Below are 11,198 nucleotides of genomic sequence, written 5' to 3' on the forward strand. Positions count from 1 at the left end.
AGTAGTTTTGGTGATTGATGACAATGCTTTTGCGGACTAATCGTGTGCAATGAGCATTTCAGATATATCGTGTCTAAGCACAAGACGATTTGGTACCCCTCGGAGCTGATCGAAGACGGCGTTTCTCTAAGTTTCTTTTCGGTGGACTTGAGTCATAGGAAAGCCATACTATTAAGAGGGGGTCCGCATTGGAAAGGTTTGGGTGGAATTAACACGTACACATCTGCTCCTTTTTGCACCACCTTTCCTTTGGCTCTTTGGAGCATCCTCCGTCTCTCCGTGTCTTTGCAAAATGAAGGACTCCTAGTGTTGATGTTCTAGGGCACGCAGTAGTATTGCTCTTCAGAGTGGTAGTACCGCGGGGCCTTGCGGTAGTACCAGCCATAGGCGCGGTAGTACCACAGGTACTCACGGTATGTAACGCCTCGGACACACCCACCGGTGGTTGTTACTCCTGGAGGGATCTAGACTGGCCCCACAGATCAATACTAGTCTTTTCTGCGCACTTTGTCCTCACTCATGCGCACCCGGGAGCAACTTCCCGGTCGGTCACCCATCCTGACACTACTCCAAGCTGAGCACGCTTAACTTTGGAGTTCTATCCGAATGGGCTACCAGAAAAGAAGGAATTCCTTATTCATATGAGTAGTCTATCATCCCTAATAAGCCAGGCCATCACATACACCCCCACTCAGAGGAACCGACGTCCTCGTCGGGCCACAGGAACGTTCCCTCTTGGCACATACGTCTGTGCTTCCAGTCCAGTACATGTGCCATGTCATGTGCCATGACGGGTCACAAACGTCATGAACAACATGACCACGCACCTGTCCGCAACCATCCATGTAACCGCGAGGGTCGGCTCTGATACCAACTTGTAACGCTCCGGACACACCCGCCGGTGATCGTTACTCCTAGCGGGATCTAGACTGGCCCCACAGATCAATACTAGTCTTTTCTGTGCACTTTGTCCTCACTCATGCGCACCCGGGAGCAACTTCCCGGTCGGTCACCCATCCTGACACTACTCCAAGCTGAGCACGCTTAACTTTGGAGTTCTGTCCGAATGGGCTACCGAAAAAGAAGGAATTCCTTATTCATATGAGTAGTCTATCATCCCTAATAAGCCAGGTCATCACACGGTAGTACCGCTCCTTGGAAGCGGTAGTACCGTGGCCTCTGGCCAGCCTCAGCCGCTCGAGCGGTTGTAGGGGCGGATGTATTTTTTACATCCGCGCCCTATGCGGTAGTACCGCCCCACGGGTGCGGTAGTACCGTGAGCCCTGGCCTGGCACAGCAACATGAGCGGAAGTAGGGGTGAATGTAATTTTTTACATCCGCGCCCTACGCGGTAGTACCGCTCCAGGCATGCGGTACTACCGTGTCGGATTTTTGCACAGATCCCAACTCAGCGGAAGTTGCCACAGATGTATTTTTATATGTCCGTGCCTTCCCAAATCTGGACTATCATTGCCTTGTGGTAGTACCACGCCAGCGGTTCTACCGCCCCCTGCTTCATCGCATCAGGGCTACTTTGGATTCTATTGCATGGGCGGTAGTACCGCAATGACTTGCGATAGTACCGTGTGCCCTAGTGGTAGTACCGCGCCTTCGGTGCGGTAGTACCGTGCTTCGCAGGCTGAGTTGGTGGATAACGGTTGGATTTGTTCTTCCACTATATAAGGGGAGTCTTCTTCTCTGAGTTGACTACCTCTTCCATCCCCAAGCTCCATTGTTGCTCCAAGCTCCATTTTCGCCCGATCTCTCTCCCTAGCCAATCAAACTTGTTGATTCTTCAGGGATTAGTTGAGAAGGCCCCGATCTACACTTCCACCAAGAGAAATTTTATTCCCCCACTAATCCCTTGCGGATCTTGGTACTCTTGGGTGTTTGAGCACCCTAGACGGTTGAGGTCACCGTGGAGCCATATTCCATTGTGGTGAAGCTTCGTGGTGTCGTTCGGAGCCTCCAATTAAGTTGTGGAGATTGCCCCAACCTTGTTTGTAAAGGTCCAGTCGCCGCCTCCAAGGGCACCAATAGTGGAATCACGGCATCTCGCATTGTGTGAGGGCGTGAGGAGAATACGGTGGCCCTAGTGGCTTCTTGGGGAGCATTGTGCCTCCACACCGCTCCAACGGAGACGTACTTCCCCTCAAAAGGAAGGAACTTCGGTAACACATCCTCGTCTTCACCGGCTCCACTCTTGGTTATCTCTCGTGCCTTTACTTGTGCAAGCTTATTTATGTTATATCCCTTGCTTGCTTGTGTGCTTGTTGTTGTTGCATCATATAGGTTGTTCACCTAGTTGCATATCTAGACAACCTACTTTGATGCAAAGTTTAAATTGGTAAAGAAAAGTTAAAAATTGTTAGTTGCCTATTCCCCCCCCCTCTAGTCAACTATATCGATCCTTTCAACACTCTTACTTATCGAGAAAGGCTACAATTGATGCCCTATACTTGTGGGTACCTGTGGGTGACTAGTAGTGTTGATTACATCTTGTAGTTGATTACTATATGGTTTATTTGGTGGGAGGTTATATGTTCAGATCCATTATGCTATTTAATACCCCTTTGATCTTGAGCATGATTATTATTTGTGAGTAGTTACTTTTGTTCTTGAGGTCACGGGAGAAGTCATGTTGCAAGTAATCATATTAACTTGATATGTGTTCGATATTTTGATGATATGTATGTTGTGATTTCCTTAGTTGTGTCATGTGAACGTCGACTACATTGTACTTTACCATATTTGGGCCTAAGGGGATGCATTGTGGAGTAGTTATTATATGATGGGTTACTAGAGTGACAGAATCTTAAACCCTAGTTTGTGCGCTACTTCGTAAGGGACCGATTTGGATCCAAAAGTTTAATGCTATGGTTAGATTTTATCTTAATACTTTTCTCATAGTTGTGGATGCTTGCGAGGGGGTTAATCATAAGTAGGAGGTTTGTTCAAGTAAGAACAACACCTAAGCACCGGTCCACCCACATATCAAATTATCAAAGTAGCAAACATGAATCAAACCAACATGATGAAAGTTGTTGGAAATATGCCCTAGAGGCAATAATAAAAGTATTATTATATTTCTTTGTTCATGATAATTGTCTTTATTCATGCTATAACTGTATTATCCGGAAATTGTAATACACGTGTGAATACATAGACCATAATATGTCCCTAGTGAGCCTCTAGTTGACTAGCTCGTTGATCAACAGATAGTCATGGTTTCCTGGCTATGAACATTGGATGTCATTGATAACGGGATCACATCATTAGGAGAATGATGTGATGGACAAGACCCAATCCTAAGCATAGCACAAGATCGTGTAGTTCGTTTGCTAGAGCTTTTCCAATGTCAAGTATCTTTTCCTTTGACCATGAGATCGTGTAACTCCCGGATACCGTAGGAGTGCTTTGGGTGTACCAAACATCACAACGTAACTGGTTGACTATAAAGGTGCACTACAGGTATCTCCGAAAGTGTCTGTTGGGTTGACACGGATTGAGACTGGGATTTGTCACTCCGTATGACGGAGAGGTATCTCTGGGCCCACTCGGTAATGCATCATCATAATGAGCTCGAAGTGACCAAGTGGTTGATCACGGGATCATGCATTACGGTACGAGTAAAGTGACTTGCCGGTAACGAGATTGAACGAGGTATTGGGATACCGACGATCGAATCTCGAGCAAGTAACATACCGATTGACAAAGGGAATTGCATACGGGGTTGCTTGAATCCTCGACATCGTGGTTCATCCGATGAGATCATCGTGGAGTATGTGGGAGCCAACATGGGTATCCAGATCCCGCTGTTGGTTATTGACCGGAGAGTCGTCTCGGTCATGTCTACATGTCTCCCGAACCCGTAGGGTCTACACACTTAAGGTTCGGTGACGCTAGGGTTGTAGGGATATGTATATGCAGTAACCCGAATGTTGTTCGGAGTCCCGGATGAGATCCCGGACGTCACGAGGAGTTCCGGAATGGTCCGGAGGTAAAGATTTATATATGGAAAGTCCTGTTTCGGGCATCGGGACAAGTTTCGGGGTCATCGGTATTGTACCGGGACCACCGGAAGGGTCCCGAGGGTCCACCGGGTGGGGCCACCTGTCCCGGGGGGCCACATGGGCTGTAGGGGGTGCGCCTTGGCCTACATGGGCCAAGGGCACCAGCCCCAAGAGGCCCATGCGCCTAGGGTTTCAAGGAGGAAGAGTCCTAGGAGGGGAAGGCACCTCCTAGGTGCCTTGGGGGGGGGAGGGAAACCTCCCTTGGCCGCCGCCCCCCCTAGGAGATTGGATCTCCTAGGGCCGGCGCCCCCCCTTGGCCCTCCTATATATAGTGGGGGAAGGAGGGCTTTTCTTCCACGCCTTTGGTTGCCTCCTTCTCCCTCTCCAACACCTCCTCCTCCTCCATAGCGCTTGGCGAAGCCCTGACGGAGTACTGCAGCTCCATCACCATCATGCCGTCATGCTGCTGCTGGAGCCATCTTCCTCAACCTCTCCTTCCCTCTTGCTGGATCAAGAAGAAGGAGACGTTACGCTGACCGTACGTGTGTTGAACGCGGAGGTGCCGTCCGTTCGGTGCTAAGATCTCCGGTGATTTGGATCACGTCGTGTTCGGCTACCTCATCCCCGTTCTTTGAATGCTTCCGCTCGCGATCTACAAAGGTATGTAGATACATCCGATCACTCGTTGCTAGATGAACTCATAGATGGATCTTGGTGAAACCGTAGGAAAATTTTTGTTTTCTGCAACGTTCCCAACAAAAGTGATATGATGAAATCCCCGTGTACCCTCAAGAACGCTTTGCTTATCACAAGAGACCGTTTGGCCTGTCCTTTGCCACAAAAGGATTGGGCTACCTTGCTGCACATTATTTTCCGTTACCGTTACTTGCTCATTACAAATTATCTTGCTATCAAACTACTTGTTACCGCTTATTTCAGTGCTGCAAAGAATACCTTGTTGAAAACCACTTGTCATCTCCTTCTGGTCCTCGTTGGGTTCGACACTCTTACTTATCGAAAGGACTACGATTGATCCCCTATACTTGTGGGTCATCAACCGGTGCTTGGGTGTTGGTTCTTACTTGAACAAGCAACACACTTATGATTATCCCCTCTCGCAAGCATCCGCAACTATGAAAGAAGAATTAAGATAAATCTAACCATAACATGAAACATATAGATCCAAATCAGCCCCTTACGGAATAATGCATAAACTAGGGTTTAAGCTTCTGTCACTCTAGCAACCCATCATCTACTTATTACTCTACAATGCCTTCCCTTAGGCCCAAGTATGGTGAAGTGTAGTCGATGTTCACATGACACCATTAAAGGAAGCAACAACATACATATCATCTATCAAACGAATACCAACACCACACGGTTACGTATAGCAAGACTTCTCCAATGTCCTTAAGAACAAAAGTAACTACTCACAAATCATATTCATGTTCAAGATCAGAGGGGTATTGAATATGCTTGAGGATCTGAACATTTAAACTTCCACAAAATAAACCAACTAGCATCAACTACATGATGTAATTAACACTACTAGTAGCCCATGGGTACCAATCTAAGGTTTTGGAACAAAGATTGAATACAAGAGATGAACTAAAGTTTGAGATAAGATGGTGCTGGTGAAGATGTTGACGAAGATTGGTCCTCCCATGATGAGAGGATCGCTGGTGATGTCGGTGGTTTCGATTTCCCCCTCCCGGAGGAAGTATCCCTGACGGATTCGCTCTGTCGGAGAGCAAAAGTGGGCCTAGCCAGGTTTCACCTCGAGACGGCGGCGCTTCATCGTGAAAGTCTTATTTTTTTCTAGGTCAAAACTCCTCATATAGTAGAAGATGGGCATCGGAGGACAGTTGTGGGCCCCATAAGGCATCAGGGCGCGCCTTGCTGCCTTGTGGGCGACTGGTGGGGGCCCTCTGGTAACTCTTTGCTCCAATATTTTTTTATATATTCAATAAAAAATCTCCGTGGAGTTTTAGGTCATTTGGAGCTCTATAGAATAGGTAACTTTGTTGTAGCTTTTTCAGGTCCAAAATTCCAGCTGTCGGTAATTTCCCTCTCCATGTAAATCGTGCACATTAATAAGAGAGAAAAGGCATTAGAATTGCATGATAAAGTGAAATAATGAGCAAACCCTATAGTCGCGCCACCATCGCCAGATTCATCCTTGGTCGTTTCAGTGGCCTCCCCGCCACCCACGATGCGCTCCTCTCTGCCCACCTCCGCAGCCTCGTCTCCGAGGGCGTCGTCCGAAGCTTCTCATCCGCCTACGTCTTCCATGCCCCGCAAGGAAGACGTCTCAATGACCAAAAAAGAAAATTTGGATCTATTTGGAAGGGTCATTAATGCACTCGTTTTTGTTTATCTGTATACCCCCACCAAAGACCTGCCATGGTTTGATCAATGCATCAATTTTTTTTTGTTGGTTGCTAGAAGGTTGGTGAAGCCCCAGGCATATCTCGAGTCTTTCTAAAAAAGACCACCATTTCACACGATGGCATGCCTTATGCATGTCAAGTTTCACATCACAGCAGCATGCCTTCTCTTTCTGCCTATTCTTAATTGGTCGTACACAAGTTTTTGTGGATTTTCATTCAACCTTGGGTAAAGGCACAAGAACCATGTCATTCCATCCCTTTTGGGCACACTCAAAAAATTGTAAGTTTTATTTTTTTCAAAGAGAGAAGAAGGCTGTTGGTGTGTGAGTGAAAGAAAGAATGATGGCCCACCCATCCGGCCCGGCTCCCTTGGATTTGTTTTGTTTTGTTTTTGGTAAATAAAAATAAAAATAAATAAATAGTGAGCAAGGTCGGCCTCCTTCCGCTGAATCCCCACCCAACACCACCAAATCCAAATCCAAATCCAAATCCATGGGGGTCGCCTCTCCCTCGCCGCCGCCGCCCGCCGCCGCCGCCGCTAACCAAGCTCGCCCGCCGGATCCACCAACCCCCACCCCAGCCCAACCAACAGGAGGAGGAGGAGGAGGGGGAGGCATGGCGGTCGCCCCTCCTTCGTCGCCGCCTCCCGCCGCCGCCGCCGCCGCCGGCAGCCCGAACCCTACCTCCACCGAGGTAAGCAAAGATCCTCTCTTTCCACTTGCTCATACCCTTACCCTTCCTTTTTTAGCTTGGCTTCTCTCTCGCTGATCCGCCCAAAACCTAACCTAACCAGGGCCAAGGAAAGATGGTGGTCGCCTCTCCTTCCACGGCGCCGCCGCCCACCGACGCCGACGGCAGCCAGCAGCCGACCTACCCCGAGGTAAGCAAAAGCAAGGTCCTTTATCCTTTTAATCAAGTTATAGTTGGATGGATGGATGGCCTCAAGCTGGATCTCATCTCCGATGCCGATGCCGATGCCGATGCAGATGATTAAGCAGGCGCTGACGGAGCTGGGAGGCACCTCCGGCCGCATCGCCATCGCCGCCTTCATCCTCGGCCGCTTCAAGGAGGGCCTCCCCGCCGCCCACGACAAGCTCCTCAGGGTCCACCTCCGCCGCCTCGTCTCCCAAGGCGTCGTCCGCGGCTACGGATCAGAAGCCAGAGCTTGCTACGTCTTCCCGGCCTCCAACACCAAAAGCCGTGGCCGGCCCCGCAAGTCGTCGACCCGCCTCCTCCTCACCGCGTCGCCGACCCTGCCCCTCCCCCTCCCCGCGCCGCCCACCAACGAGTACGAGGAAAATTTGGATCTCAGTTTGGATACATCTTCTGGAGGATTACGGAGCAGTCGTGGCCGGCCCCTCTTGCCGGCACTCCCTGCGCCCAAGAATTTGTCGGATCTCAGTTTGGTTCCTCAATCTGGAGGGTCACAGATTAGCAGTGATGATGATGATGATGATGATTACTCCACTTCCAGTGATGATGATGATGAAGATGACTACAGCAGTGGTGATGACAAGGATGATGAATACACTCCTGCGCGTGCATATGCTTTGATCGTCCATGGAGCAAAGCGCGGACGCCCACGCAAGCGCAAGAGGGGGCCAGGCCGTACTCGTAAGCTTCTGCTGTGCGCAAATTCCTCAGTCACCAAGAAAGGCCGTGGGAGGCCAAGGAAGAAGCAGAAACTTGGCTCGTCACAAGCTGCTTTTCAGAATGGAACCCCAGGAGGTGGTTTCTCGACGCCCAAGAGAGGGCGTGGGAGGCCGCGAAAGGATGCACAAGGGCTGTCAACCGGTGTCAAGAGAGGCCGTGGGAGACCGAGAAAGGATGCACAAGGGCTGTCAACCGGTGTCAAGAAAGGCCGTGGCAGACCGAGAAAGGAGTCACAAGGAATGTCAACGGGTGTCAAGAGTGGCCGTGGGAGGCCGAGAAAGGAGCCAGAAGATGGTGTCCCAGAAGCAGACTCTTCTGAAACTGAATCAGATGCAGAGTCAGACTCTTCTCTAACTGGGTCAGACACTGAGTCAGGCTCTCCAAATGTGTCGAGGTGGTTGAAGGAAGGGTTTGGGAATCCAATAACAATAGCGACGCCGCCAGCAGCAGTTAGGCCTGCGTCCAGGGGGCTCAATATAGGGTCTCTGAGGCCAACAATAGAGAGGCCACCACCAGCAGCAAGGTCTCCTGGAACTCTTGTTTACTCTGCTGCGTCCGCGGGAATGAAGAAACCGCTTGGGAGGCCAAGAAAGAAGGGATCATCAAAAGCGCCTGCTGAGGCTGCGTCCACGGGGATCAAGAAACCGCGTGGGAGACCGAGAAAGGAGAGACCACCACAAGCAATGTCTGCTCAAGCTGGAGATGCAGCAGCGCCTGCTCCTGAAACTGGAAATGCAACTCCTGCTCCTGAAACTGGACATGTGAACCCTGCTTCTGAAACTAGAGATGCAGCAGCATCTGCTCCTGAAGCTGAAGCTGGAGATGCTTCTGAAACTAGAGATGCAGCAGCATCTGCTCCTGAAGCTGGAGATGCAGCAGCGACTGCTCCTGGTGAAAATGGAGATGCAGCAGCGCCTGCTCCTGATGAAAATGGAGCAGGAACGCCTGCCAAAACTGGAGATGGTGCGTCGACGGGGATCAAGAGACCGCGTGGGAGGCCGAGAAAGGAGAGATCGCCAGCACCAATGTCTAGAGAAACTGGAGATGCAGCGCCTGATGAAAATGGAGCAGCAACGCCTGCTGAAGCTGGAGATGCTGCTTCAACTGGATTCAAGAAACCGCGTGGGAGGCCAAGAAAGGAGAAACCACCTGCATCAATCTCTGCTGAAACTGGAGATGCAACCCCTGCTGGGACTGGTGATGCTGAAACTGGAGATGCAACCCCTGCTGGGACTGGTGATGCTGAAACTGGAGATGTAACCCCTACTGAAACTGGAGCAGCAACGCCTGCTGAAGGTGGAAATGCTGCATCGACAGGGATCAAGAGACCGCTTGGAAGGCCTAGAAAGGTGAAGAAGTTTGGGAGGCCAAGAAAGGAGAAGCCAGAAGAGGCAACAATGTCTGATGAAACTGGAGATGATGCTGGAGATGCAAGGTCTGCTGAAACTGGAGCAGCAACGCCCGGTGGAGACTCTGCGTCGGCGGGGGTCAAGAGAGGGCGTGGGCGGCCAAGAAAGGAGAGGCCAGAGGCAGCGATTTCTGCTGAAAGTGGAGATGCCGAAACAGAAACAGAAAGGAAGAAGGCAAAAGTAGCAAGGCCGACTGGAGATGGTGGGATCAAGAGAGGGCTCGGGAGGCCGAGGAAGGTGAAGCGTGGGAGGCCCCAAAAGGAGAAGCCAGCATCAGACGATGCCATGTCAACGGGAATCAAGGGACCGCTCGAGTCTCCAAGATCATACTATGCATTATCTGCCGGAACTGGAAAAGCCGTGTCAACGGGAACGCTGGAGAGCCCAAGGACGGCGGAGAAGCCGTCGGCAGGCGACATCGTGTCGATGGTGATGAGGAGAAGGCGTGCGATGCCCAGGAGCGAGCAGCCCTCTGAAGCTGGGCGCGTGAAATCCTCTGGCGGGATTTTTGGATACGTGCGAGAATCCAGTGGTAAACAAGAGAAAGAGGGCCTGGCATCACCTGGGGAGGGGGAGAAAACACCACAGACCAAGGAAGGTGTGGTGGCTGCTTTGGGGGGCGGTGAGGAAACTGGGCTTACTGCAGATGCGCCGGTTTCTGCAGAGAAGGCAATAGCGGGTGATGCCGCTGTGGTTGAGGGAACTGGAGGTGCGACTGAAGCTTGTTCTGATAAGCTGGGTTCTTGTGCAATTTCAGAGAAGTCGGCGAGTGGTCCTCGGCATGTGGAGGCTGTAGGAGGTGCGACAGAATCTTCATCTAATAAGCTGGGGCGTGCAGGTGCAGTGGAAGCAGAGAATGCAGCGGAAGCAGGGAAAGTGGAGAAGGTTGAATCTGATAAGAAGCCTCGTGTGGAGGGGGAGGGGGGAGAAGACAAGCTGGGATCTGCAGAAAGATGTGTGGTTAGTTGAGCTGAGCTGGGCTGGGCGCAAGGAAGAAGCTATCATGACAAGACAAGTGTCGATTTTCTGGACTGGACTGGACTGGACTGGACTGGGGCAATGGTGATTTTCTGGACTGCTGGAGCGCAAGGAAGAAGAAGAAGAAGAAGAAGAAGAAGAAGGAAGAAGAATTATAATTAAATTATTAATAATATGTATGGTAACTGTAATAGTTAGTGTTAAGTAAGTAGTTGGTCCCTCTGCTCTGAGAACTAAGTAATTTAATTATGGTTGGTTGGATTATTACTATGTGCTCCTCCTGTATGATGCATGATGCATGCATTAGGGGAGTGAACTTGAACTTGAACTGAAGTGAAGTGGGTGTGTTTTTGTTGCTAAATGACCATGATGATGTTTGTGTTTGTCTGTGTGTCCATGAGAGAGGGAGAGGGAGAGGGAGATTTGAAATGAATTGCATTATTTGTATTGCAAGTTTGAACAGCAGCTAGCTATATTTCTTACTTGTTTTCTTTCTTGTCTGTGAATGAATTATATATTTGTTTGGTCATTCTTTCAGGTGTTTCCTTGTTTATGTATGTATGTATCATATACATACATAGATATGTAATTTACTATTTTTCTTGTTTCTTTGTGTCCTGAAATAATGGAATGTTGTTGGGAAGCATAAAGAAGTCTATATGGAATGATAAATACGTACTACTACACTAGTGGATGGACTAGAGGAGGAGGAGCTGCCTCTGCCTCTTCCTCTCCGTCCCGCCGCCGGCCCCTGC

At 49.9% G+C, this 11,198-nt stretch overlaps 1 protein-coding gene across 2 annotated transcripts; it reads left to right on the top strand.

Moving 5' to 3' along the window:
- The first annotated feature begins 6,836 nt into the window (after positions 1–6,836).
- Positions 6,837–10,826, top strand: LOC125532255 (mucin-19-like). 2 transcript variants are annotated; one of them, XM_048696395.1, is made up of 4 exons: positions 6,837–7,096; positions 7,197–7,283; positions 7,390–9,253; positions 9,293–10,826. In XM_048696395.1, exons 1-4 carry the CDS (start codon positions 6,896–6,898, stop codon positions 10,432–10,434), a joined length of 3,294 nt encoding a protein of 1,097 aa, XP_048552352.1. In that variant the 5' UTR covers positions 6,837–6,895; the 3' UTR covers positions 10,435–10,826. The 2 variants fall into 2 exon arrangements, with proteins under 2 accessions (XP_048552352.1, XP_048552347.1); XM_048696390.1 differs by having other exon boundaries at positions 7,390–10,826.
- The last annotated feature ends 372 nt before the right edge of the window (positions 10,827–11,198 follow it).

The sequence above is a fragment of the Triticum urartu genome, chromosome 1 (genome assembly GCF_003073215.2).
Source record: "Triticum urartu cultivar G1812 chromosome 1, Tu2.1, whole genome shotgun sequence".
NCBI lineage: Eukaryota > Viridiplantae > Streptophyta > Magnoliopsida > Poales > Poaceae > Triticum > Triticum urartu.